General features: G+C 40.3%; 1 protein-coding gene across 2 annotated transcripts; it reads right to left on the minus strand.

The window, feature by feature from the left end:
* Positions 1-200: 200 nt before the first annotated feature.
* Positions 201-23,434, minus strand: RCAN3 (RCAN family member 3). 2 transcript variants are annotated; one of them, XM_026657152.2, is made up of 5 exons: positions 23,360-23,434; positions 13,370-13,614; positions 4,821-4,994; positions 3,721-3,892; positions 201-2,650 (listed from the first exon to the last, which is right to left on the minus strand). In XM_026657152.2, the coding sequence occupies exons 2-5, from the start codon at positions 13,562-13,564 to the stop codon at positions 2,442-2,444; spliced, it is 750 nt and encodes a 249-aa protein (XP_026512937.1). In that variant the 5' UTR covers positions 13,565-13,614; positions 23,360-23,434; the 3' UTR covers positions 201-2,441. The 2 variants fall into 2 exon arrangements, with proteins under 2 accessions (XP_026512937.1, XP_029768553.1); XM_029912693.1 differs by lacking the exon at positions 23,360-23,434 and adding an exon at positions 20,356-20,385.
* Positions 23,435-24,390: the final 956 nt, after the last annotated feature.

Below are 24,390 nucleotides of genomic sequence, written 5' to 3' on the forward strand. Positions count from 1 at the left end.
CTCCCACCCAAAACTTTCCAAGAGAATGTTCTGATCAGCTACAATAAGGCTGTGGGATATTGGCATTTTCCAGTTTTAGGATAATATGATATAACCTCACCAAAACAACAAAAACGTGAGAACAGTTTGTTCTTATAAAACATGTTGAAAATAAACCGTTTTTGCAGTGCTGAAATTAGCTCACGGCAAGCACTAGCAGTTCAAAGCGTGGACGTGCAAGGACAATTTTTATCTTTAATTCAAGGCAATATTTTTAAGCCACATAATCGTTGCCTTTCTCCTAATTTGCTTATAAACAAACACCACAAATCAGAAGGAAGACCACCACAAACCAGAAACCCTAGGTGTTGATGATTCATTCAACTTGCAAGCATACAGATTTGTTAGGATACCCAGCTTCCAAAAAAGACAAATTACATATTCCATATGGGCCCAAGTTTGATACAGTTAATGGAAAACATTGAATGGCACTGTTATTATTTTTATTCCATGTCTTTTTTTACACCATGGACCTTTTATGCTGGAATGCAAGTCAGACATTTCACACAAGCTACTTTCACAATAGCATTATTGACTTGATCATTTGCCCAATAAGACGGCATTCCTGAAGTTTTTCCACTTTACAACAACATTTACGAGGGGGTAAATGAACAACTAACAAAAATGTAACATTACAGAAAATCCCAAACTGATTTCTGGCATTTTAAAATGCACGAGGCCCTACTGACAATATAAGTTTGCAACTGGAGGTGGGGAACAGTGAAAAAGAGAAGATACACTTTGAATGGCTTGATAATAAAGAGCTACATAAATGTTATGCCAATACACGCAAGACACACAAGAGGAAAGATTTTTCTTACTTTCCTCCCGCTCAAATGTATATTATTCCTGTCTCCAAAATGAGGACCTGCCTGCAGGATCCCATTTTGCAACTTGAAGTTGATGGCAGGAAAGAATCAATAGCTGACACAATACTGAAGTCATATCTACTGCGCCTGTTTGAATTTATCACCATTAATGCACTCTCTTGCTGTCAATCAAGTCAAAATGCCTTTGAGAGTTCAATAAACACTTTATACATAATTAAAAAACAGTATCATGATTTGGGTAAAGGCCAATTTCAGAGTGATTTATGTACAGAATCAAATATGAACCTAAACAGCCTAGTTTGTTCACAAAGAATTTCTTAACTATTTTTTATAGAAAAAAATCTGTGTAGGCTAAAAAAGGTTGCTTATAAAATAGCATAAAACCATAGGAGCATGTGCCACTAAACTGAGGCATATTTCCTCCTACTAAAACATTTAACACAGAAATTCACAAAACCACAAATGTATATTTCAAAAGGTGTTTCCTATTTCAGAAGTTGCAGATGTGCCATCAGCCATACAGGATGCCATGAAAAATACCATGTTTTTAATCAGAACAGTAAATCAGGAGTGCAACTTGGATAAAAACGGAGTGGAGATTGGTTGAACCATCCTAGCAACTGATTGTCTTAAAAAAAGGAAGCAAACTGTAAAAGTTTAGGAGCAAAAGTTAAAAACTAACCCTGGACCTCTTATCCCCAAATATCACAATCATAATCTAATGATTATTCACTTTACATATAATGTAAGTCATCTCCACGACAGGGGGACATTACAGTATTGTTAGAGAGGGCTGGAGGCTTAACATTCTATAGGCGAAACCATGTTTCACTCAACCCTGTAAGTCAGTTTTATTTTAATCAACTGTCGATGCGACCAATTGTACCTATCAGTGTAACACCATCCTACAGCAGCATAATATTTTAGAGGCAAACTCCATCTGCCTCCTAAGTGGTCTGTGGTTTCCCCTCTTTCCACCCCCCCATTGCAGTTCTGCCAACTACAACTTATTTAATTCTGCACATGTATTTGTGCCTCATGTCAAATCATAAAGGTACCTTTAAAATAAAAAGTATTTGGCATTTTTGAGAAAAGTAACCGGAACATGTTCACAAATGGGCCAATCTGTGGAGGAATTTTAGTGTACACTGTATATTACACTTCTAATTAATATATTGATTAAATATAAGCTGTTGTACCAGTACAAAAAATACCACATTTGACTGTTATAAAATAAACTATTTTGTAACCAATAGTATAGATGGTACTGATAAGATATTGTTTCAGCATTTGGTACATCGTGCTATACAATATCAAGAAAATGTGAACATATCTTCAAAAAAAGCAACCTCCTGCTTTGCCATTATTTTAAATCTGGTGGATTTGCTACACTTGGGGGGTTAGTTCTTAAAAATTAAAGTGCTGTTTAGAATATTGGCATCTAAGAACTTGAACATGAGAGACAACTACAAGTAAAATCTCCTGCTGCCATATATAATGCAGCAATGCAGACATCAATACATGTATTAATTTAATATCCTCATATAGATATTGTTTACAACATCACAAGACTTAACAGTGCATGGTACCCCCTACCTCCCGTGTACAATCAAATGTTTTAGATTCATTTAGTATTGTTGGAGTAGGATCTGGGCGCCTTGTCTGCAGGATTTTCTGTTTGGGATTTTTAATTTCCTCCTCCTCCTCTGTTTCACTTTCACAAATGTGAACGACTACACTAGGAGTAGACTCCGTTCCTGCATGAAGCTCGTATTTCTCCCCTATAGAGTATAACACAAAGAAAAAGCAAGTTAAAAGGTTTGACAGTTAAACTCAAAGTAACCAATCTGTAACAGCATCCACAGGAAATATAAAAATATCACTGAACTATTTTTATTTCAAAACATGTTTCCATTATCATTCACAGTAAATGATGTACTAAAAATCTAAAGATTCATTTAATCCCTTTTCATCTTTAGTTTAGTCCACTTTCATACGTGATTTGACTAGTGCTGCTTACGTGTTTTGAAATACATTGCCACCATAGTTGGTAAATTGTGCTCTCTGCACACTAACAACACTTAATTGATATTTTGGAGGGAGAAGTGGAAACAAATTTACATGCAATGTTAAAGGGCTTATAGCAATATTTGTCTTAATTTGCATACAAAACTGAAGCAATATCATATACACTATGCACTTCTATCACACCTTTCAGAGGATCTAAAAAGAGCTTTGCAAACATTAAGCCTCCCCCCATCCTCTGAAGTAAGTCGTGCTATTACGTTATGCATTTTACAAATGAAAAAATGGAGGTCTAGTGAAGGTAAGGGATTTTTTGACCAAAGTAACACATCAAGTCAGTAGCAAAGCATGTCACACCATGCACTGAGAAACTGGAGTTTCCGTTGTCAGGGGAAAGAAATGGCAGGGTCCCCAGAAAAGGTCAATTAAAAGGTCTGGCAGTTAAATTACATGGTGGCCATATCTAAATATGGCCGTGATTGGCACTCTAGAAAATAGCTAAGATAGAGAACTCCACCTAACTGAACCTTACCTTGCGTTTCTCGTTCAACTAAATATGCACTGAGATTTCAGTGGCAAAATTAAGTAAATATGTGGCGCTATCTCAAGAGCATGCAACCCAGCAGGGTGCTAAACTTTGAAGCTCTCTCAATCGATTAAGAAATTGGCAGAAAAGGCATTGAATCATTTTGTCCCTACAAGTAACCATGTAGGGACAACCAGGAGATGTGTCTATACTCCACTCCTTTTTCTAGAGAGGTGACGAAAGCTACCGAACAGACATTTCTGAAGCAGAACAGCCACAAAAGCAGGAAGACATTCTTACCTGGACCCAATTTGGAAACAGCACAGAGTAAGTCATAGTTTATTCCAGGAGTTGCATCTTCACTCTGCTTCCACCCAACTGGTGGAGATGCAGGAGGTGAAATCAGGAACTGTTTGTCAGGTTCTGGGGGAAGGAGGTAGGACTTGTCTCCTACTTCACTGGACATCTGGACCTGAAGAAACAATACCACCATGATAACAGAATCACAGAAGTTAAACTAGAGGATCTAATAGAGAGAGAAGAGAGATCACTCTCTTGCAACGTGGGACTGTTCTTCATAACACCCTTCTAGTGTTTTATCCAGTCTAGCTTTAAAAGCTGCAAGTAACAGAACTTAAACCACTTCCTTGGGAGACTATTCCGCGGGGAGATTTCTCTCATGGCCACGAAGTTTTTCCTAACACTAAGACTTTGTCTACACTTGAACCTGAACAACGCAACTTTTGTCATTCAGAGGTGTGAAAAAAAAACCTCCCCCCGAATGACAAAAGTTTTGCCGACGAAAAGTGCCAGTGTGAACAGCGCTTTGCCTGCAGACAAAGTTACCACAACTTGTTGGGGTGGAAGGTTTTTGTTGGCAGGAGAGCTCTCTCCTGCCGACAAACAGCGGCTACACTGCGCGCCTTTTAGTGGCACGGCTGTAGCGGCACAGCTGTGTCACTAAAAAGTGCATAGTGTAGACATAGCCTAAGTCTATTTTTTCCTCTCAATTTCTTCCGACTGTTTCTAGTTATTTTGTTCAATGCTGACAATGAACTTGGCATTCTATATAACACATGCTGAGCCACTAATCCAACAAAATTTGTACATGGACCCAGTGTCTGTGGAGAGGAGATGCTGGACTGCACTTTAAGAAAAGGAGAGCATTCAGCTTGTGGAGGAGGGGAGAGCTTTGTCACTCAAGAGTGACCCTTCCAGCCAATTACGGAGCTGTATCATCTGCAGGTGGAAAAAGAGTCCCTAATGTGTAGATTCACGCTGAAGTGGAGATAGGATGCAGGAGTGTGTGGTTAGAGGGAACTTCAGAACTCTGTCAGGAATGAGTACAGAATAGAGAGGAGATAAGAGTGCATTTAGAGCATCTACATATTGCATCATACCTGTGCAAAATACAGCTTCAGCTTTTTCCCACTGATGTCTGTCTCATGCAATTCTATCCGTGCTCTAGCTGCTGCCTCTGGGGTGCTGAAATTTATCCTTACTCTTCTAAAGCTTTTAAACAACTGGAATGTAACTTGATTATCGTAGATCGTGAAAAGTGCTTCAAATCTTTCCTAAAGGTGAAATAAAAAGATTCTTCAGATACAAAATGAAGATTTTCAATCAGTGGAAATACATTTTCCTTTGACTTTTTCCCTCCAGTTAAGTTTCTTCAACTAAATTACTCCCTTAGAACCTGAAGATTCTCTAGTTCACTCACCCCCTTGATTTTAAAAGTTTAGTACAGACCTGCCCAGCAAATGTATTGGACATCTCTTCTATTAGAAGCTTGTAAGAGAAAGTAACCAACCTGAAACTCTAAGCCTTGTTTTACTGTCAATTCCATCTCCATTTTTATAGTAATTTGGACTCATGTAAACAAAGGCCTATAGATCTTAATTCATATGGTGCCATCTAGTGACAGCTCAACATAAAGATATTTCCACTTTTAAGTGTCTTTCACCTATGGCGCTCGAAAACACCATGGGGATAGATAATAGACAGAAAATATCGTAATGCCACTATATAAATCCATGGTACACCCACACCTTGAATACTGTGTGCAGTTCTGGTCGTCCCATCTCAAAAAAGATACATTAGAATTGGAAAAGATACATAAAAGAGCAACAAAAATGAGTACGGGTATGGAATTAATTTCATATAAGGAGAGATTAAAAAGACTGGGACTTTTCAGCTTGGAAAAGGAATGACTAAGGGGGAGATATGATAGAAGCCTAAAAAAATCACGAATGGTGTGGAGAAAATGAATTAGCAAGTGTTATTTACTTCTTCACATAACCCATGAATCAGGCGTCACCCAATGAAATTAATAAGTTGCAAGTTTACCACAACTTCACATAAAGCACAGTCAACCTATGGAACTCATTGCCAGCTGATGTTGTGAAGGCCACAACTACAATGGAGTTAAAAAAAAATTAGATAAGTTCATGGTCAGGGAGGCAACCCAATGCTCTGGGTGTCCCTAGCTTCTTGACTGCCGGAAGCTGGGAGTGGATGACAGGGGATGGATCACTCAATGATTGTCTGTTCTGTTCATGCTCTCTGAAGCACCTCACATTGGCCACTGTTGGAAGACAGGATACTGGGCTAGATGGACCACTGATCTGACCCAGTATAGCCATTCATATGTTCTTATGACACTACATAAGTCAGTTCTGTCTGAATTCTCCTGCCTTCTATTATTGAATGCAACCCCAATTATTAATTTCTTCCAGTTACAGCAGAGAGAAAAAAAACTGTGAAGGATTTGTTAACTTCTGCATTGGACAACCCTTTCTGTAAGTGTATGTTTCATGTATTTGCCTTTTAAAAGCTGAAATAAAATAGTTAACTGCCTAGCTGATTATATATACACTGTAGTCAATAAGTTTCACCTTTTGTTTGGGTGGACCTTCACCAAAGCATCAGTGGGGAAAAAGAAAAAAAAAAGAGATAGCAAAATATCATTAACATAAAAAAAATTGTAAGATGACTAGGAGGCAGGCCTGGTACCTGAAAATAAAAGTTAAATGTCTATATTTCAAATCCATGGCATCCCTTTAGCTTCAGTGCCCACCCCATCAGTTACATGGGAATACTGATCATTATCCACCTATGTAAAGGGCTTTGAGATCTACAGATGAAAAGTGGTACGTGAAAAATATTTGTGCAATACATATGCACTATTTATATGTAATAGGTGTAACTATTGCAAAGTGGAGTTTGAATGGGGGAAGAGGGAAGATTATGTTTTGATCCAGATATATTCTGCTTGCACAGTTTGAAAACTCCACTAGCTTTGCCAATGGAGCTTGAAGTTCCCTTGAACTCCAGGAGGGTGAGTTGGGTGTGGAGGGCAGCATAGGAGAAACACGTCCATGCTGTTCTGGTTACGTAGACAGAGCGTGAAATCAGACTCCAGATCTGTCAATCCAGCACCTTTTGCAAGCACCAAATTCACTAGAAAAGTTAGAAGAATAAAATAAATGGAGGGGATAACCCCACAAGCCCCACCAAAAGAGCTGATTTTTGGATGCACTTTCAGTATGTGCGCACACAGCACATTTTCCATGTGATTCAGTAAGTGTGTCTGCTGTGCATTCACCCCTTAAAAGAAGATATAGGGAGAACTAAATCAAGCTACTGAAAACTATGTCCAGAGGCTGACAAAGCAGAGTTTCATAAAACAGATAAAAGCCAAATAATATGTCAAAGCAGCTCTGTTCTTGCAAGCATTAGGAATAAGCCTGCATAATAAGTTTTCCATTTATAGACCTAACACACAATCCTGGCCTGTTCTAAAATAATGTCTTATCTACTAAAATCAATCAGCTCAGATGAGCTTGCTAACAGGTCAATCAGTACTGCTCACAAACTACATTTAGAGAAAATTTAACCCAGTCCTAAAATATATCAGTTCAAAAGAAGGCTTCATGTGAATTTACATGGCAATGCAGATTGCATTCTGAAAGCCCACGTGACAAACACCTTACAGAATGATTTCATGTGGCAGCCAATTATCCAAGTGTCATTAGACAGAGAGCTAGCATGTCTCCATACATTAACCTCATGTGCCCAGGTAATGCTTTTGGAGTACAGTACTTACATAGAAAGAGCAAGAGTGGCAACAAGTGACGCTTATCAGAGACACGTATGAAACAAATTATAAAGCCAATGTCTTGTGGTACATGTTTTCAATACACTCCATACAAAAAAGGAATGATGGCTTAGTGCCAGCTCTACAGAGGAAGAACTGGAGCAGTTTGGGTAGCTCGTTTAAGAAAGTATTTCCTCTTCAGTTTTGTTTTTAACTAATGTTACCTTTCAGAAAGTTAGTAAAACTGTAACAGATGCTGAAGGTACTGAAGTCCTTACAAACACAGAGATGGATTTGTATGTTTTGTTGTTTTTTATTTTGAGAGAAGAGTGCAGAGAAGAAAATATTTAAAAGATGTTCTACCAGATACAGGAATATTTTAAAATTAGTCTTATTTAAAATACTCAAGACAGTGTCTCTCTACATAAGCTTTCAGCCCATTGATGACAATGTATTTCTGCTCTCCGATGACTCATATACATATATTTGGGCCACACCTGACTCATCTTTAGTAGAAGTTTAGTGCCAACATATAGGGCTGGAAGTTAGCTTTTCTGGGGACCTACAGAGACCTAGCAGTAACCCATGCTCACGCTAAACTGAAGATATGTATAACATTAATGGCTGATGAACTAGGTATTTTCTGCAGGGGAAAAAAAGAAAAAAAAATGAAAGCTCTGCAATTGAAAATAAGCCATTTGAAAAACTCAACAGCCGGCACCTTTCTCCTGCACCACAGGAATACGATTATAGCAGGCTGACAGAGCAACAGCTCTTATATAACGTCCCCTCCCCTATTCAAGTACAGATCTGTAAGCTGCTTTAAAAATTATTTGCATATCTGATTTATGATTCATCTCCAGTCTATCTGCACTATCCACTTCCCGTAGCTTCTGTAGTACAGATTTTAACAGTTAATTGTTTAAAATGAATATTAAAACAGAACCCCAAAGGAGTTAAACCATGGTAAGAGTAAACTAAATTAAAACAGAAAAGGATAAAAGGGACTCTGATTTCCTCCCAGATTGGCTACCTCCTTGGTTAGCCTCTGTGCCAGGGTGCTAACAACCCTCCCATTACACACGCCCTTGTTAGGGTCAGTGAGGCACCGAAGTACTAGTGTGTGGATGCCTGAGGCTACCCATTGCCAAAAATAGAAACATATTTTCTTTGTTAACCCTCCCCCCCTTTGAGCCTTTAGCTCTAGAGCTCCTGGCATTAGCATCAAGGATCTCCAAGGTCGATAGCTATGATATATTGTAATTGGAAAAGAGCAATTAAAATCGGACTGCAAAGTGGCTTAGAGATAAGAAGCAGAGGCTATTGGTAAAACAAAAATGTAAAGCACGGAGAGAGGCAAACTAGTTCACTATCGGGCTCACTCTGGTTGACCTTGTATTTAAATGGCTTGGAAAATGGCACCATTTCATGCGTTGTTACATTTTCAGATGGTGTCAAATTAACATGCAGAGGCAGCAAATGCTATGGAATAAAGCAAATAAATCTGGAATTATATGAGTTGATCAGACTTATAGGATAAAGGTTCATGCAGCTACTGGAGATAAGATAATGAGGATTATAGTGAACAAAAAAAATCATCAGATTGTAGGTATTCTACAATGAAAGCCACTGGACAGGTCCTTGTAGCTACTGCAATATCTGCAGGGAACAAAGTACACTGCATCAGGAGGAATAACTACAAATGACTTCACTAGAATGCAAAATGAGTTCCATAAAGAACATAAACCAGTGTACACTAGTTAACACATTAACTCCATCTGCATGAGGGACTGGTTAAAAGACAAATATGTTCTGTCAACAAGGGACAAAGAACACAACTACAACGCAGCGAAAAAAACAAATCCTGAACCATCCTGGATGACCGCAGTATCTAAAGGATAATGCAAAAAGAGAAAAGGGCAGCAGTCAGCAGCCAGAATGTCTAGATTTTCTAAAAACATGGTATGCTGGCCATCGCCGACAGGGCACCACCTAAAATTTGTTCTGTTGGATGCCGGGCTCTTTTGCCTCTACTCCTCCCCACTGGAAGTAACGTTGGGGAACTAGGGAGTGAAATCCCTACTCCCTGAAATTGCTGATGCTATCTTACAGATTCCTATTTGGCAGACGGGAAATTGGCGTACCTGTATATTTTGCAGGGATATACTCTCTCTTTTCGGTGAATTGTTTAATCGGGTTTATATCTTGCGGATATGTTCTGAGCAGCTCACCTTGAGCATAACTTCTCCTTTTGTAATTCTTAAAGTTTACTCTCCTTGGCTTACGGAGACCAGTCCATTTCAAATCAAGTCTTACCCTAATCATCTGGGACAATAATGTTTCGAGAAAGTTTTTTAAAACTGCTTTTTAAAGACATTTTCCTAACACAGGAAAAAATGCAGTGAAGACAGCAATATAGGCCTTTGCGATTAAGGGTAATGAAGAAAAAAGACCTCCAAGACTCTAGGATCTGAAATGTGTTTAAACACCTATTGCTGACAGAATTCTAGCATTGTTTCCAAGACCAGTTTGGGCAGGGATTATTTCAATCTGAAAACTGTTAGAACTGCATTATACAACTGAATTCTAGGCTATGGAGGCTAGTGACTCTATAGCATGGCTTGGCTAGTGTGGTTCTTAAAAAAGGACACTAGGAATCCCAAGACACTTAATAAGATCAGGAACTTGCCCCTTGTTTTTCCTTCTCCCACTGTTATGCAATGCCATGTACACTACCTGGCTGTTACCCTTCATCCCAGAGATGGCAGCATTTCTGTGGTGCTGCATGTACGTTTATGAAGTGCTTTGGAATGAACAACACTATATATAAAGATTAAGGCTGGTGGAAATTTTGTTCATCAAAAGTGTTTTTCGATGGTAAACTGGGTTTTCAATTAAACAACATTTTTCATTAAAATTGTCTTCTTACCGTAGAAAATTTTGATTTTTCAACAAAAGAAAGTGTAAAAAACAAAAAGATTTCAATTGTGGACCAAAACCAAAAATAATTTCAGCTGGATACTGAAATATTTCAGTTTGGATAGGATGCCATGCTATCTCACAGGCATTTTATTCCAGTTGCCTCATGTTCACATTCTCCTCTGTGGGCCAGGCTTCCCAGCCAGACAATCTCCTGTGATGCACCATGGTCACTGGACCAAAGCCCTTGATGCACTGGCTCTCCTCACCAGAGAGGATAGTATGATGCATCATGGAAGATGTAATCTGACCAGAGAGCCTGGTTTATAGAGGAGAATGGTAGCATGAGGCACGTGAACTACAATCCCCATGAATCACCACAGCAGTACAGTAGAAGCCCCTTTATCCGACCCTTCATTATCCCGCTCTCCTTATTAACCAAACAACAAGTGCACATAGGTCCAGAAGCAGATGATCTCTCCTCTAGCAGCTAGATGGTGCTGCAGCCATTCTCCAGATTATCCAAATTTTTGATGATCTAATCTGGCCCCAGTCCCAATTAGATCGGATAAATGGAGTTCTGCTGTATTTCCAAATCACACTACTTTGGGTTTGGGCAGAATTACTTCAGTTTTCAATTTTTTGCTGAAAAGTTGAAATTTTCTGTGAAAAAAAGCCTTTATCTGATTAGCTCTAACAAAGATACATTATTACCAGAAAGGCTAGAACCCTTCATCGTGACTTGGATAATCAGTTACAGAACCAAACTGTATCAGCGAGAAAAGTAGTAGTCTTGTGTTCCACCCCAGTCATGGGAGCCAGGAACATCTACATTCTAATCCTGCTCTAAGATTGGCTTGCTGTGTGGTTTTGAGCTACTCTCACCATCTGTAACTCAGTTTCCCTATCTAAAAATGGGGATAATTACACCTATTTATATATCTCAGGGGCATTATGATATTTGTCTGGCGTTTTGGAAATATGAAGTGATATATAAGTATTAGATGTAAAACTCAATTATCCAAATATCTTAGGGCACTGACATTTTTAGATAATGAGTGTTTAGGACAAGTCAAATTTGTTTCTATATAAATTTCTGATTTGGGATACAACTACAGGATTGCTCCTCTCTGGGGGAGAGACGGTAGAGGGAAACTAACACTTAAGATGGCATATAATGTGTGTGGGAGGGTGGGGAGAAGGGAGGGTGTTAGATACAAAAAAATATTGTCTGTGAAACAGGTTGTTTAAAGCAATTATTTACTTTCTTCTGATGTTTCTTTCAAATAAAACAGGTAAAATTGATCTTCAGCCCACAGAACTTAACCATCAAGCCAGTGCTTCACAGAGTGTTTGGCATAAACGTATGTTTTGGCAGCAATTTTAACATGCGTTACTAAATCAGAATTTGAAGATATCTAATCCAGCCTCACACAAAACAGTCCTGAAAATACACCTGTCCACAAACAAAAATCTACTTGCCTGCTGTTTGTCATGATGATAGAAAAAATAATTATATTTTACTTTTCTGGAAAAAAAAAAAAAAAAAAATCCAAACCTACTTATCATGGGGTAGCAGGTGAGCAGAATTTTGTAAGGCTGCCCTAATCAAATATATTTATACTTAAGTGGCATTATAAATCATAGGCCTGATATTCTTTCCCTTACAGAATAAGGATTGCAGTATCAGCATTACTGTCTGCAGTCAGATAATATATTTCAAGCTGTTGCTCCAGAAATCCCTCACCTCAGGAAATGGAAACGACAAGGATCTCTAGGGAGAGCTGTCGGTAAGGCACTCTCAGTGCTGGGGTCCTAGATTGTGAAACACCTGCTGGATGAGAATGAGTCTTAGTCTGCCCAGCTTCAGAGTCCAGTGCAAAACCTGCATTTTGGCAGAAGTTTCCTTGTAATGAGTGACAGAAAGGAGGATAAAGGAAAGGGAAGAAAAAGGAGGAAGAAGGGAAGAAAGGATGGTCAAGTTTAAGCGAAACCCTAGAATGGCAAGAGTGGAATCCAATTTGATGATCTTTATAATTGTGTTTTGCATCTATGCAATTAGCAGCCTATAAAATCTCTTTGGTAGAGTTTAAATAGCTTTGTTTGTTGTGATTAATAGTTTAGGAGTGCAGTTCACTGCCACTGCCTTTAAGAGGCTGAGTTAAACTGAAGGACACCACCTAGCATCCCCCATTTGCAGACCAATGTTTCCCAGCTGATACCAGCAGCATGCAGAATTTTAGACAGAACTGTAGTAGGCTTCATAGTTTTGTAAATTAAAACTGGAAGGAAGTTACAGATCAAGCCCTCCTCCATTACATAAATGGCTCACATTTCAGCCATAAAAAGAACGAGGAGTACTTGTGGCACCTTAGAGACTAACAAATTTATTTGAGCATAAGCTTTATAGAACTCATGCACTGTAGAAGACTCTTCCTGATAGCCATTAGAAGCAAAGGATAACTACACATCTGACTCAATAAAAAATACAATAATGGTCCAGAGAAGCCTTGTTTGGACTAGAAATTTCAAACCACTTTCAAATTGTTATTTCTTATTCATTAGGTCTGACAAAGTATACTGTGAACAAATACTATTCTTTTAACAGTGATCCTTGTCCTGGAATCAAATATTTAAGTTCTCCCTGGACCATAAAATGTAAGGCAGGAAATCAGCATGCAGACGGGCTATGAAAAGTACTACAGCCATACCACCACACTGAGATGCTAGAAAGATTTTACATTACTAGCTGTTTTATAGTAGCAGAGTCCAATTTGAATTTATTGGCAAGCAGCATTGAAACCAATTTGAACTCGTTGGCAAATCTAGTTATTTTTCACCTGCTAGAATAAGTAATAACACTGAAAATCTGGACAAAATATGCTCTAACTACAATTGCACCAATTTAGATCACTATACGCTATGTACTCTTACCTTTTCTTCTTGTACCTCAAACACAGCTTCTGGCACACTGCAAGCAAAGAGTGAGGTAGGCAAGTCACTTAAATCCATCATCTCTTCCAAATCATCTTCATTTTCTCCAAAGATCATTTCTTCTTCCTCTTCTTGGTCACTGCTGTAAACGTCTGTCTGGCTGTCACTCCAGGACTTCATAGTGTCTCTGAGCATTGTCCACCAAAAACAACTCTTCTTTATGTGCCAGGGCTTCTAGCAGGAATCTGTTAAGAGAGAAAACGGAGGATTACAAGTACTGAATTTACCAGTAAATCACAGTTTCCTGCTACAGTTATTCTTTGAGATGAATCATTTTATGCAGAAAAGAGAAATCAATGTGAAGGCTGCCTACAGCCTACAGTACAGAACCACTTTATCTCATTCCTATAAACCTGAGACTCAACTGTTTGAGCTGTGAAAAGGAATGTAAGAAACCATCCATTCTAATAAATGTAAACAATTTTTGTCAGAGTAATAGAAAATTAAAGTATTAGAAAATTGTTTTACAAGCTTTCCTCAATGCCATAATACTTTGCATTTAGATAGCAATTCTTTCTCGGAGTATGTCAAAGTATTTTATAAACAAGCTTCACCCAGCTAGTGAGAGTTGTAAAGTCTCCCCATTTTACAGATGGAAAAAACATGTACATTGTAAAGTTAAGGGTCTTGCCCAAGCTCCCCGCAACTCAGCAGCACAGCTAGGAACAAAATCCAATGTTCCTGACTCCAAGCTCCTTTTTCTAACTGCTAGATCAACAGTGTCTTCCACAACAAACACTGTATGAATAGAAAAAAAAAATATTCTAAGCTGTATGGGTAAGTCTGCACAGTGCTATACATGCAATCCTCAATAAATGTGAAATGGAAATAAAATGCAATGCAAACAAGATATCACATAGGATACTAAACCAAAGACCTTAAAATATGAACTATTTTTGCATAAGCATGTGTTATACAACACATGTTGTCAACTCTTGCTAAAACACAAGAGCACTTTTGTGGTGAGAAAGGAGAAGTTACCACATTACTGTATATTAATGTGTAACCTCTGGTAGAAGGGATATTTGTTTGGGGGTGGGGAGTAAGTTGTGCAGAACACTGGAAAAACTGGCACCTAAAGTATAGTTTGTTTTGAATATTTTATTTGCTTAACTGGCTTATTCCTCTGAAGCAGTCAGCTAAAAATGCCATTAACTGTAACCAGTATGTGTATGAGAAAAAAAGAAAATCAATCCATGCTCACTCATGTGTTTATTTAAAGCAAGCATAACTGACAATAGCCAGATTCCCTTAGGAAAAAATTTTTGGAAATGAGGAAAAAAATTATTTGATATCCCCAGTTACTGACGTAGGTATTTATAAAGTGCTTGTGCACTGCAGTACTGAGGCTCCATATCCGTGTGATCACCACACTTGTAAATACATGAGGGCATTTTTGAAACATACATGGAAGTTGGCATTGCAGTTTACATCCAATGACCTAATGTAAACAAGCCTGTTCACACACAGAAATTACAAAGGTTTAACCAAACATGTGATGTTAACTTATTTAGTTAAGCCAATGAAACTGCATTTGGATACATGTATAACCCACTTGAGAACGTTCATGCACAAAGTTGCATCAGCTCAACATCACGTCATTCAGTAAACCAGTGCAATTTTGTGTGTAGATCTGACCTAACTTGACTAGCAAAAGTGAGTTTTACACATGATTTTCTGAACAGAATATTTCAAATGCATTAATTAACCAACACCACGGGAAAGAGATGTCATGCCAGAATGTGCTTGTGTAACTGGCAAAGAATTAACGATTCCCTGAGGGCTAACTCATCTAAAAGTGAAGGGGAAAAAAGGCATAAAGATAGACTAAAAAACAAAATACTGAGTGGTTTGGAAGCTCTGAATTTTAAGAGATCCTTCTAGGCCAGTCAGTCAAGGGTATTAAGAGGGCGAGGGAGACCAAATCAAATTGAGCCATGAGCAAATAGCTCTGAAAATACCAGCTGTATTATTCATAGCATGACAAGGGGACGCATCCCTTTTACAAAAGGCTTAAACCACAGGGACTCCACCCCTCAAAATTAACAATCTATCTGACAAGTACTTTACACGTGCAAAGGAGGAAAGAGAGGGTATTTGGCACAGAGAAATGGGACTTTGTAAGGGATGGCATAAAAAAAGGCATGACAACAGACGATTTAAATGAATAATGAGGAAGAGGGGTGACATATGGACAGACACACACTAAATATGGCTGAGTTACTGAGAGCCTTGAAAAAGGTCAAGTAACTTGAACTTGACACAGAAGAACCAAGCAAGCCAGTGAAGTTTGAGGGAAGGCAAAGAGGGTAATAAAGGAAAATTAACTAATTACTGTAACACAGAGAATGCCTTCATTTTCTCTCTCAAAACCCCTACCCCCATATCTTTAAACAGTAAAAACCATCGCCACAGTTAGGTTTTCTGCAGGCGGGGGTGGCGCACAGAGCTGCCTGGCCGTGCCTCCGCCTAGGAGCTGGAGGGAAATGCCGGCCACTTCCAGGAACCGCCTGAGGTAAGCACAGCCCAGAGCCCGTAACCTGAACTCCCTCCCACACCCCAACCCCCTGCTCCAGCCCTGAACCCCCACCCGTACCCAAACTCCCTCCTGCACCCCGCATCCACAGCCCCACCCCAGAGCCTGCACCCTCAGCCAGAGCCCTCATCCCCCCCTGTACCAGCCCAGAGCCTCCCCCCACAAACCCCTCATTTATAGCCCCAACCTAGAGCCCTCACCCCCTCCCACACCCCAACCCTTTGCTCAGTCGGGTGAAAATAATCGAGTGAGGGTAGGGGAGAGCGAGTGACAGAAGGAGGGGGGATGGAGTGAGTGGGGGGGGCGCCTTGGAGAGGGGTGGGGTAGGGGCGGGGCTTCAGGAAGGGGCAGGGCAGGGGTCTGGGTAAGTCTGTTCTGTTTTCTTCATTCGGAAAGTTGGCAACCCTAACCACAGTGGAAAGAAAGACTTCTTTACTCCAAGTGAGAAAGGCTTCTTTACTCCATAGATTATCAACATCAGAGTCCATTACAGCTCCTTCAAAATGGTTACATTCTACTGTGTCATTTAAGGAGCTCTAATATGCAGATTACTGACACTAAACAATGCAATGACTGAAAAGCAGATGGAGTATTTAAATTTTCTCTCATATAACTAAGACATAGTGAGCATGTGTTTGTGTACGCTCAGCACATGAACATATTAAACTGGAAGGAGGCACGTGCAAAAAGGCATGGGACTGAACAACAGGAGACCTAAATTCTACATATGCTAACCCTCACTGTGTGACCTTAAGGGTGAGTCTACACAGCAAAGAAAAACCAGCGACTGGCCCATGCCAGCCGACGTGGGCTCAGGGGGCTGTTTCATTGCTGTGTAGGCTCGAGAACACTGCAGGGTGTGAGGGTCCCAGAACTCTCTACCACAGGTTCCCATTCTGTAAAATGTGGCTTTGTAAGGAAGGGGCTTTGATATCATGCATGAAAAGTGCAATAAAAGAGCACACGTAAAAGATTGTATACAAAAGTAGTCATGGAACATGTACCATACAAGTGATTTAAAAAACTAACCTATCTCATAGACCTGGAAGGGACCCCGAAAGGTCATTGAGTCCAGCCCCCTGCCTTTACTAGCAGGACCAAGTACTGATTTTGCCCCAGATCCCTAAGTGGCCCCCTCAAGGATTGAACCCTAGGCTTAGCAGGCCAATGCTCAAACCACTGAGCTATCCCACCCTCCTAACGATAGTTGTTTTAAATTTAAAAACAAAAGTAAATATCCTTTAAATCAATCCTTGTTTTTTGTTGTTGTTGTTTTTAATTACAGGCTCATAAAAGAGCATCTGAAAGTATAAAACTTCCCTTTCTGGCCAGGCTGAGAGTTGGAAAGGAGTATTGCTCTGGGGATATTCACACTGAAACCTGAGAAGACATCACCATATGCTGCAAAATGAAAGATTTTGGACAAAAATAAGAGTATTGATTCCTGAATCTTACTCCACGCACACACTTTCAGAAAAGCAGCATGTTACATTTACAATCTGATGCATATGCTGGGCTTGTGCAGTACAGCACTCTGTGCGCTAAAACTGCCAACACAGAATGGTCGAAAGGAAAGAGACCAGATCTGTGTGTCCTGAAGAGTCCAAGAAGAAAAACAAAAAAGAAGCCTACTTGTTGGTTTGATCACATCAATAGGATAAATTGTGTTTGTTAAAATATTCCACAAGGCTAATTCAAGCAAGCGGAAATTCGTTCTGCTCTCTGGTGGATGGATGGATGGATATCAGTTGTTTCCTTCACAGAGGTAAGCAAAGTTGGTATTTGACTGGCTAAATATTTGTAGGTCAACTGACCAGCAACTAGTGAAATATCTTTAACACACAAAACTTCCACATGCACAATGCATTTTAGGAGTAACAGGTTTAAAAATAACGACTGTCTCTCTTGCAGAAAGTCTGGATTTAAAAGAAAAGAACGGAGAGTCAGGAGGGCTTGGTGCTAATCCTGGTTAAACTCCAGATTTGTAGCGATACCTAGGGCAAGTCACTTCACTCATTGTGCTTTAGTCTCCCTAGCTGTAAGCGGAGATAGCTGACATCACAGTGGTGTTGAGACTAATCTATTCATGTTTGTAAATGACTATGAGATCTTTGAATGGAAGGCACTAGAGAAATGCAAACTACTTCTTGAGAACAGATTTTTGCATATCATACATTATATAAAAGTCTGAGCAATCAAATCATGTTTTGTTTCTAATAAATGTGAAATGTAGTGTTATCTGACACAAATCCAATTACAAAGCTGTACTTGTAAAAGTTACTTTATTCCACTTAAACTTGAAGTGATTTAGCATTATTTTACTAATCACAGCAAACTTGTTGATAGAAAATCAATGTTGGTAAGTTTCATTATGTCTGAAATACAAACAGGAGTGACAAATTTAAAAATAAATGCCAAATATTTAGAAGTTATTCACTGAAAAACATTATAGTGTAGGCCACAGATCAACATTAGCCACCATCATCCCACTCCTGAGACAAACTTACGCTTACTCGTTAAATTGCAGTTATTCAGATTCATAAGCATAAATCCTGAACTGGATAGAAGATGAAGTGAATGAAAAATCTCCTTGAATCAAAATCATCACCCTCACACACTTTCAATCCTTATATTTTTTAGTCTTTATTTTAAGCGTCAGGAGCTGATGTGAGAGTTTAATAATCAAGCAACTCTATATTCTAACAAAGTCAGTGAAGAAAAAGCAACTGGTATGAGTAGTAAATAAAAGGCATTTTAAATCAAATATAAAATAATTAATATGTCATTCCTAGCAGTCAAGTGAAAAATAAAATCAATGTACAGAAGTTGAAGGACGTGCATTCCAAAAGACACATTTAAACCAGACTGGGGAGTAAAGGGGAAGTGAGAGAACCATCTACTCATGATTAGGCTGAATTCCAAACCCCAACAGAGACAAATTTTAAAATCCTACAAGTTGGGTTTTATAACCAGAAATAATGTCTACTCCTTCACAACACTGATGTCATCAGGCGCTGCAATAAACAATTGTGACATTAACACACAGTGAGGAAAAGTGTACTGTAACTAGGATACACAACAAATTGTTTAAAAGACAATCTACACTATGTAAACAATGCATGTACATAGTAAAACAAGAAAGTATGATTTAAATACAGATAGAATTTTAGGGTGCAGTACAAAACAATGCACAGTAAAGTGGCTGAAGTATAGCATGAAGTGATTCAGCTAATATGATGCAGATGGAAGTAAAATGTAGTAGCTGAAAGAGGCTAAAAGTCACAGTGACCTTGCACTGTACCTAAACTAGTCTAGTGAAGTTTAGCACTATTATATAATAAGTATCTTAACATGGACACAAGGACCCATTTGTAAGTGTTTTCACATAAGACTGTCATTTAGCACTGAACAACTTAAACATGGACTATTTCTGCCTCACGTTGGAGTGAGGATGACAATCATCATCCCTCTTTCGCAGATGGAAAAAAAACAAACACATGCATAAGTTAAAATGAGTTGCCCAAGGCCAGCACAGCTCAGAATCAGAGCTGAGATTAGAGCATTGGAGTTCCTGGTTTGTAGATAGAACAGAAGTAATTGTGGCACCTTAGAGTCTAACAAATTTATTTGAGCATAAGCTTTCGTGGGCTACAGCCCACTTCATCGGATGCCCACGAAAGCTTATGCTCAAATAAATTTGCTAGTCTCTAAGGGTACATCTACACTAACCCGCCAGATCGGCGGGTAGTGATCGATCTATCAGGGATCGATATATCATGTCTCGTCTAGACATGATAAATCGATCCCCGAACGCGCTCCCCGTCGACTCCGGAACTCCACCGCTGCGAGAGGCGGAAGCCGAGTCAACGGGGGATTGGCGGCCGTCGATCCTGCGCCGCGAGGATGCGAAGTAAGTCAATCTAAGTCGATCTAAGATATGTCGACTTCAGCTACGCTATTCTCGTAGCTGAAGTTACGCATCTTAGCTCGATTTCCCCCCCCCAGTGTAGACCAGGCCTAAGGTGCCACAATTACTCCTGTTCTTTTTGTGGATACAGACTAACACGGCTGCTACTCTGAAACCTGGTTTGTAGATGTGTGCTCAGCCCACGACATAATGATCACATTACCCCATTTACAGCATAAACACCCTTAACGTGAGGAAAATGCTGACTTTTGCTGAACAGCAATTTAAGAAGTTATTAAATATATTAATGCTATATAGATATACATTATTACTGCAGAAAAGGGAAGCTGTTTGACTAAAGCACTGTAGGGAGATTCCTGGCTTCTTTTTCCAGCTCTGCCTCTTGCTGAATTGAGGTGATGCCTTGTTACTCAACTTCTGTTACCTGTTTCCACAGCTACAAAATAGAAGATTGCCACTTACCCACTGTTGTGAAGTACTCTAAGATCCTTGATTACAGGTACCAAAAAAGGCCCTGATCCTGTAAAGACAGGCACTCAACTTTACACACTGTGAATAGCCCCACCAACTTCAAATGCAGCATTGTTATAAATTAACCTCAACATGTTGTGAATAGTTTGATTGCAGCAACAAAGATATTATACACCATTTTCTGGTTTGTGAAGTGAAAGCTTGGCACAGTACTAAGTTATTCTGGGATGATGGTAGCAGCTTACAAATTCTAGTGCCATGATGCGGATAACTAGTTTCCCTCAAACTGACAAAAAATGAATCACCAGATAAATAATTTTATACCTAAGTTCGGGTATAAAAGAGGAAACTTGGGTAGTTGTAAGCAGCAGAAGAGACCGCAGTTGTTCCCTTCAGCTACTGCAAGCAAGGTCTATGTAAATGAGGGTTTAGTATCTACATTAGTGCCAATTCTAGCCAAAAACTGAGTTTTAACAAATCTTTTCTTTGTGGCCAGATGAAATGAGCAGAAAACTCCTAGCAGCAAAGATCAGCAGTTCTGCATTATTTACACTACAACCTTCCTTGCAAGTATAAAAAAATAGTCAAAAAGGAAACGGTCAAGTAGCTTAGATCCACAGCTTGAACTATTTTTGTTTTAAAAAAATAAGAATGCATCCCCTAATTCTAGTTATTAAATAACAAATCTACAACTCTTAATTTTTATAGGATATTTATTTTTTTGCAGACTTGCCAAAAATATCAGTCTCCGAACACCATAGCTGGCATTGCAGCAACCACTAAACTCTATGAAAGGCTAATCACAAAGCCACGCAATGCTCCACTAAAATTAGAGTGGGATATCCAAATAAACTAACTGATGTACATATGGTATTTAAGAATTAATTATGACAAGCAGTGTAGAGGGAAGTCTACCTTTTAAAAGACTATATACAAATATTTTACAGCATCTTTTTAAGAGACTAGTCAAGACAGGAAAGAGGAGCACTGGGTAGTGAGTGAGTGCACTACCCTGGGACCATCAAAGCGCTAATGCAGGCTTTGACCCTCATTCATTGTGTGACCTTGGGCAAACAGCAATCTCTAGCTAGGTATTTTTAATGGGCTCACCACTGTGAAGCACAAACTCTCTGCCTCAGTTTCTCTTCTATAAAAAGGGGACAATCTTACTTACCTCATGGGTTAGGCACTTCATTTTTGGTTTTTAATGATTTTTACCAGTTTCTTGGTTTTATAAAAGCTATTATTTGTTTTTTTACCAATTTTCACCCAAATTTTGGTCCACTCAAGTATTTGAAAATATTGTCTATGTTACAAAAATCCTATACATTAGGTAGATATGTTGATGTTAATAATAAATTAGTTTAAGTGTAAATGCAAGACGGTATATTAGAGTAAGGCAATGTAATGGAAGATAACACACATGTATATATGTCCATGCTCAACTCCTAAAAAAATGCCAGAGCTCTCCGGCCCTGGCTCCCTGTTCCAGAAGGAAAGATGATAGCTCAGATTACCGAGCCACCATCTCTCCCTTCCAGAGCAGGGAGTCAGCTCAGAAATACTTTTATTTTTCTCAGTTGTTGCTTTTTTTCTGTCCTCCCATCCCTCAATATTAACCCAGAAAACGAGAGAAATGCATAATCAGATATCAGTATTCAACACAGTTTGTGTATAGTTAGTCACCCCAAACACAGTATCTTCCTTTAGCTAATGTATGTTGTTTGAATTCTCTCTCATGTTTATAGATGCTTAAGTGATCTCATACACTAGGACTACATCGATTCTGTGAACCAAACCAAGAGACTTAGCCACTCAATTGATCTTGACCCCTTATTAATTCCTTTATTCCAGTGAGAAATAATACGATCTGGTTAGCACACTTAGATACCAAGGTAATAAGCACTTTTAGAAATACTGACAAGGTGTTTTTAAAAAAACTTTATACAGCTTTGTGAACAATGAGGATTTTTGGAAATTCTCCCCTATTGCTCAAGCAATAGAGAGAAATAACAGGTGGTGACCATGTACCACCAGTGCTTTTAATATTATTTTTTCTAGACCTGCTCTGAGCATTGTTAGATGACAGAATGGAAAGAACGCCAGCAGCAGGTGATTTACATTAGCATCTCCTGTCTCCTACCATTACTAGTGCAATAGTCAGAAAATTTCCAGAAGTCTTTAATGTTGACAAGGCTAAAATATTCATGGCACTTTATAGACAGACATATCTGCTCCCAAAGTGTACAGTCTAAGACCAATCTTGCCAACACAAACACATGTGTAACTTTACCTACGTGAGTAATCTCATTTAAGTCAATGTGCTTGCAAGATCAGCACCGAAGTTTAGAAATAACATGTTCTGTTATAACAAACAAGGGGAAATGAAGGAATTAAGAATCAACTAAATGGTTAAGTAAAAAGCAAGTGAGGTTCTTACCCACGAAAGCTTATGCTCCCAATACTTCTGTTAGTCTCAAAGGTGCCACAGGACCCTCTGTTGCTTTTTACAGATTCAGACTAACACGGCTACCCCTCTGATACATGGTTAAGTAGGTTGTTTTGGTTCTCAGACCACAAGAGCACTTAAGACCATTTCAAAACATACAAACACAGGAAGAAGCCAAACAATATACCTTAGAAAACAGCACACTGAACATATGATGCTTAACCACTCCATGACTGTTGATAATAGGTTGTGTTATATCACAGTGTACTGAACTAGCGATAAATAAATGTAACCTTAAAATAAAATGCCTATTTTTATGTCTCACATCATCAATTATAGCTGCAAATAATGGCAAGCTCCGGATCTTATGAAGTGCAGTGCAGAAATTGCTTTGAATATGTTGCTTTGGAGCAAGAGCTTCTACACACAAATAAGTCACCCTACAGGTGATTTGATAATTCTTTTAAAGTCTCTACCCGCACAGCTGACTATTGGAGCTCAAGTATTCCGTTTGCGCCGGAGACATCGGCGCAATCAGTGCCTTACAGGTAGGATGCAAACCGGCAAGCCATCCCCATTTGAAGGAGAGGAGCTTGGTGGCGTTAATCCCCCATCACACGCCTCCAGGAGAGATCTGCACGCTTCAGAAGTTGCAGGAGAAAGCACCGCGACTGCTGCATCAGGGCGAGCGATGGGGAGGTGGGGGTGGTCTCCAAACTTTGGGCAACTCCTGCTCCTGTGCAGTGCCTCGCCCGGCCCCACCCACTTAACCCCCACAGCTCCAGCTCTCCCCGGGGCCAGGCAAACGGGGGATCTGAGCCTAGGACGCTCTCCCCGCTCGTCGAGCCATTGCCCCCCCCTTCACCCCCAGGCCCAGCTGCCCGCAGCAGCACCGAGGGATGTGTCCGGGGGGGGGATGGACACTCAGATGGGCAAACAGCCCAACCCCGCCCTTTAAACGCAGCGGAGACCGCCCCTCCCCCCCCTTTGCACGGGGCGGCTGCGAAACCCACCGCCGCCCCAGGGCGGCTAACTGCCCCCCCCCGCGCGCGCCCCCCCGAGGACGCGGCCACGGAGAGGCTCGAGGCGGCTCCCCGGGGGGAGGGGGGCAGTTGTGAGGGAAAGGAGGCGCAGCGAGAACATGGAGGGGAAGGGGGGAGCTCGGTCTCCGCTCTGAGGACTCACCGTCCCCGCCTAAGGTTCCCGTCGGCCGCCGCGCAGGGCCCGGAGCCCTCTCGGAGGAGGGCGGGCCGGACGACAGGCGGGGGGGAAGCTGGCAGCGATGGCAGCAGCTGAGGGAGCCCCCCCCCCCTGGCCGGGCGCGCGCACGGTAGTTCTCCCCGGGGACGCGCGAGCGGGCGCGCTCCCGTCCCCGCATCGCCACGGGGGGGAGTGTGACCCGGATGGAAAGGGAGCGAGCGCGGGGGGGGGCACGATTCCTGCGCATGCGCCGGCACTTGCCTGCCCGCCGTCGCCCGATATTCGCCTGACTATGAGGAGCCACTCCCGTGGGAAGGGGTGTGTGGAATGAGATGGAGCCCCGCCCCCCCGGGTATCCTCTTGGGGGGCATTGCCTT

Source organism: Terrapene carolina, unplaced genomic scaffold, assembly GCF_002925995.2.
Source record: "Terrapene carolina triunguis isolate 2854851 unplaced genomic scaffold, T_m_triunguis-2.0 Scaffold236, whole genome shotgun sequence".
Taxonomy (NCBI): Eukaryota; Metazoa; Chordata; order Testudines; family Emydidae; genus Terrapene; species Terrapene triunguis.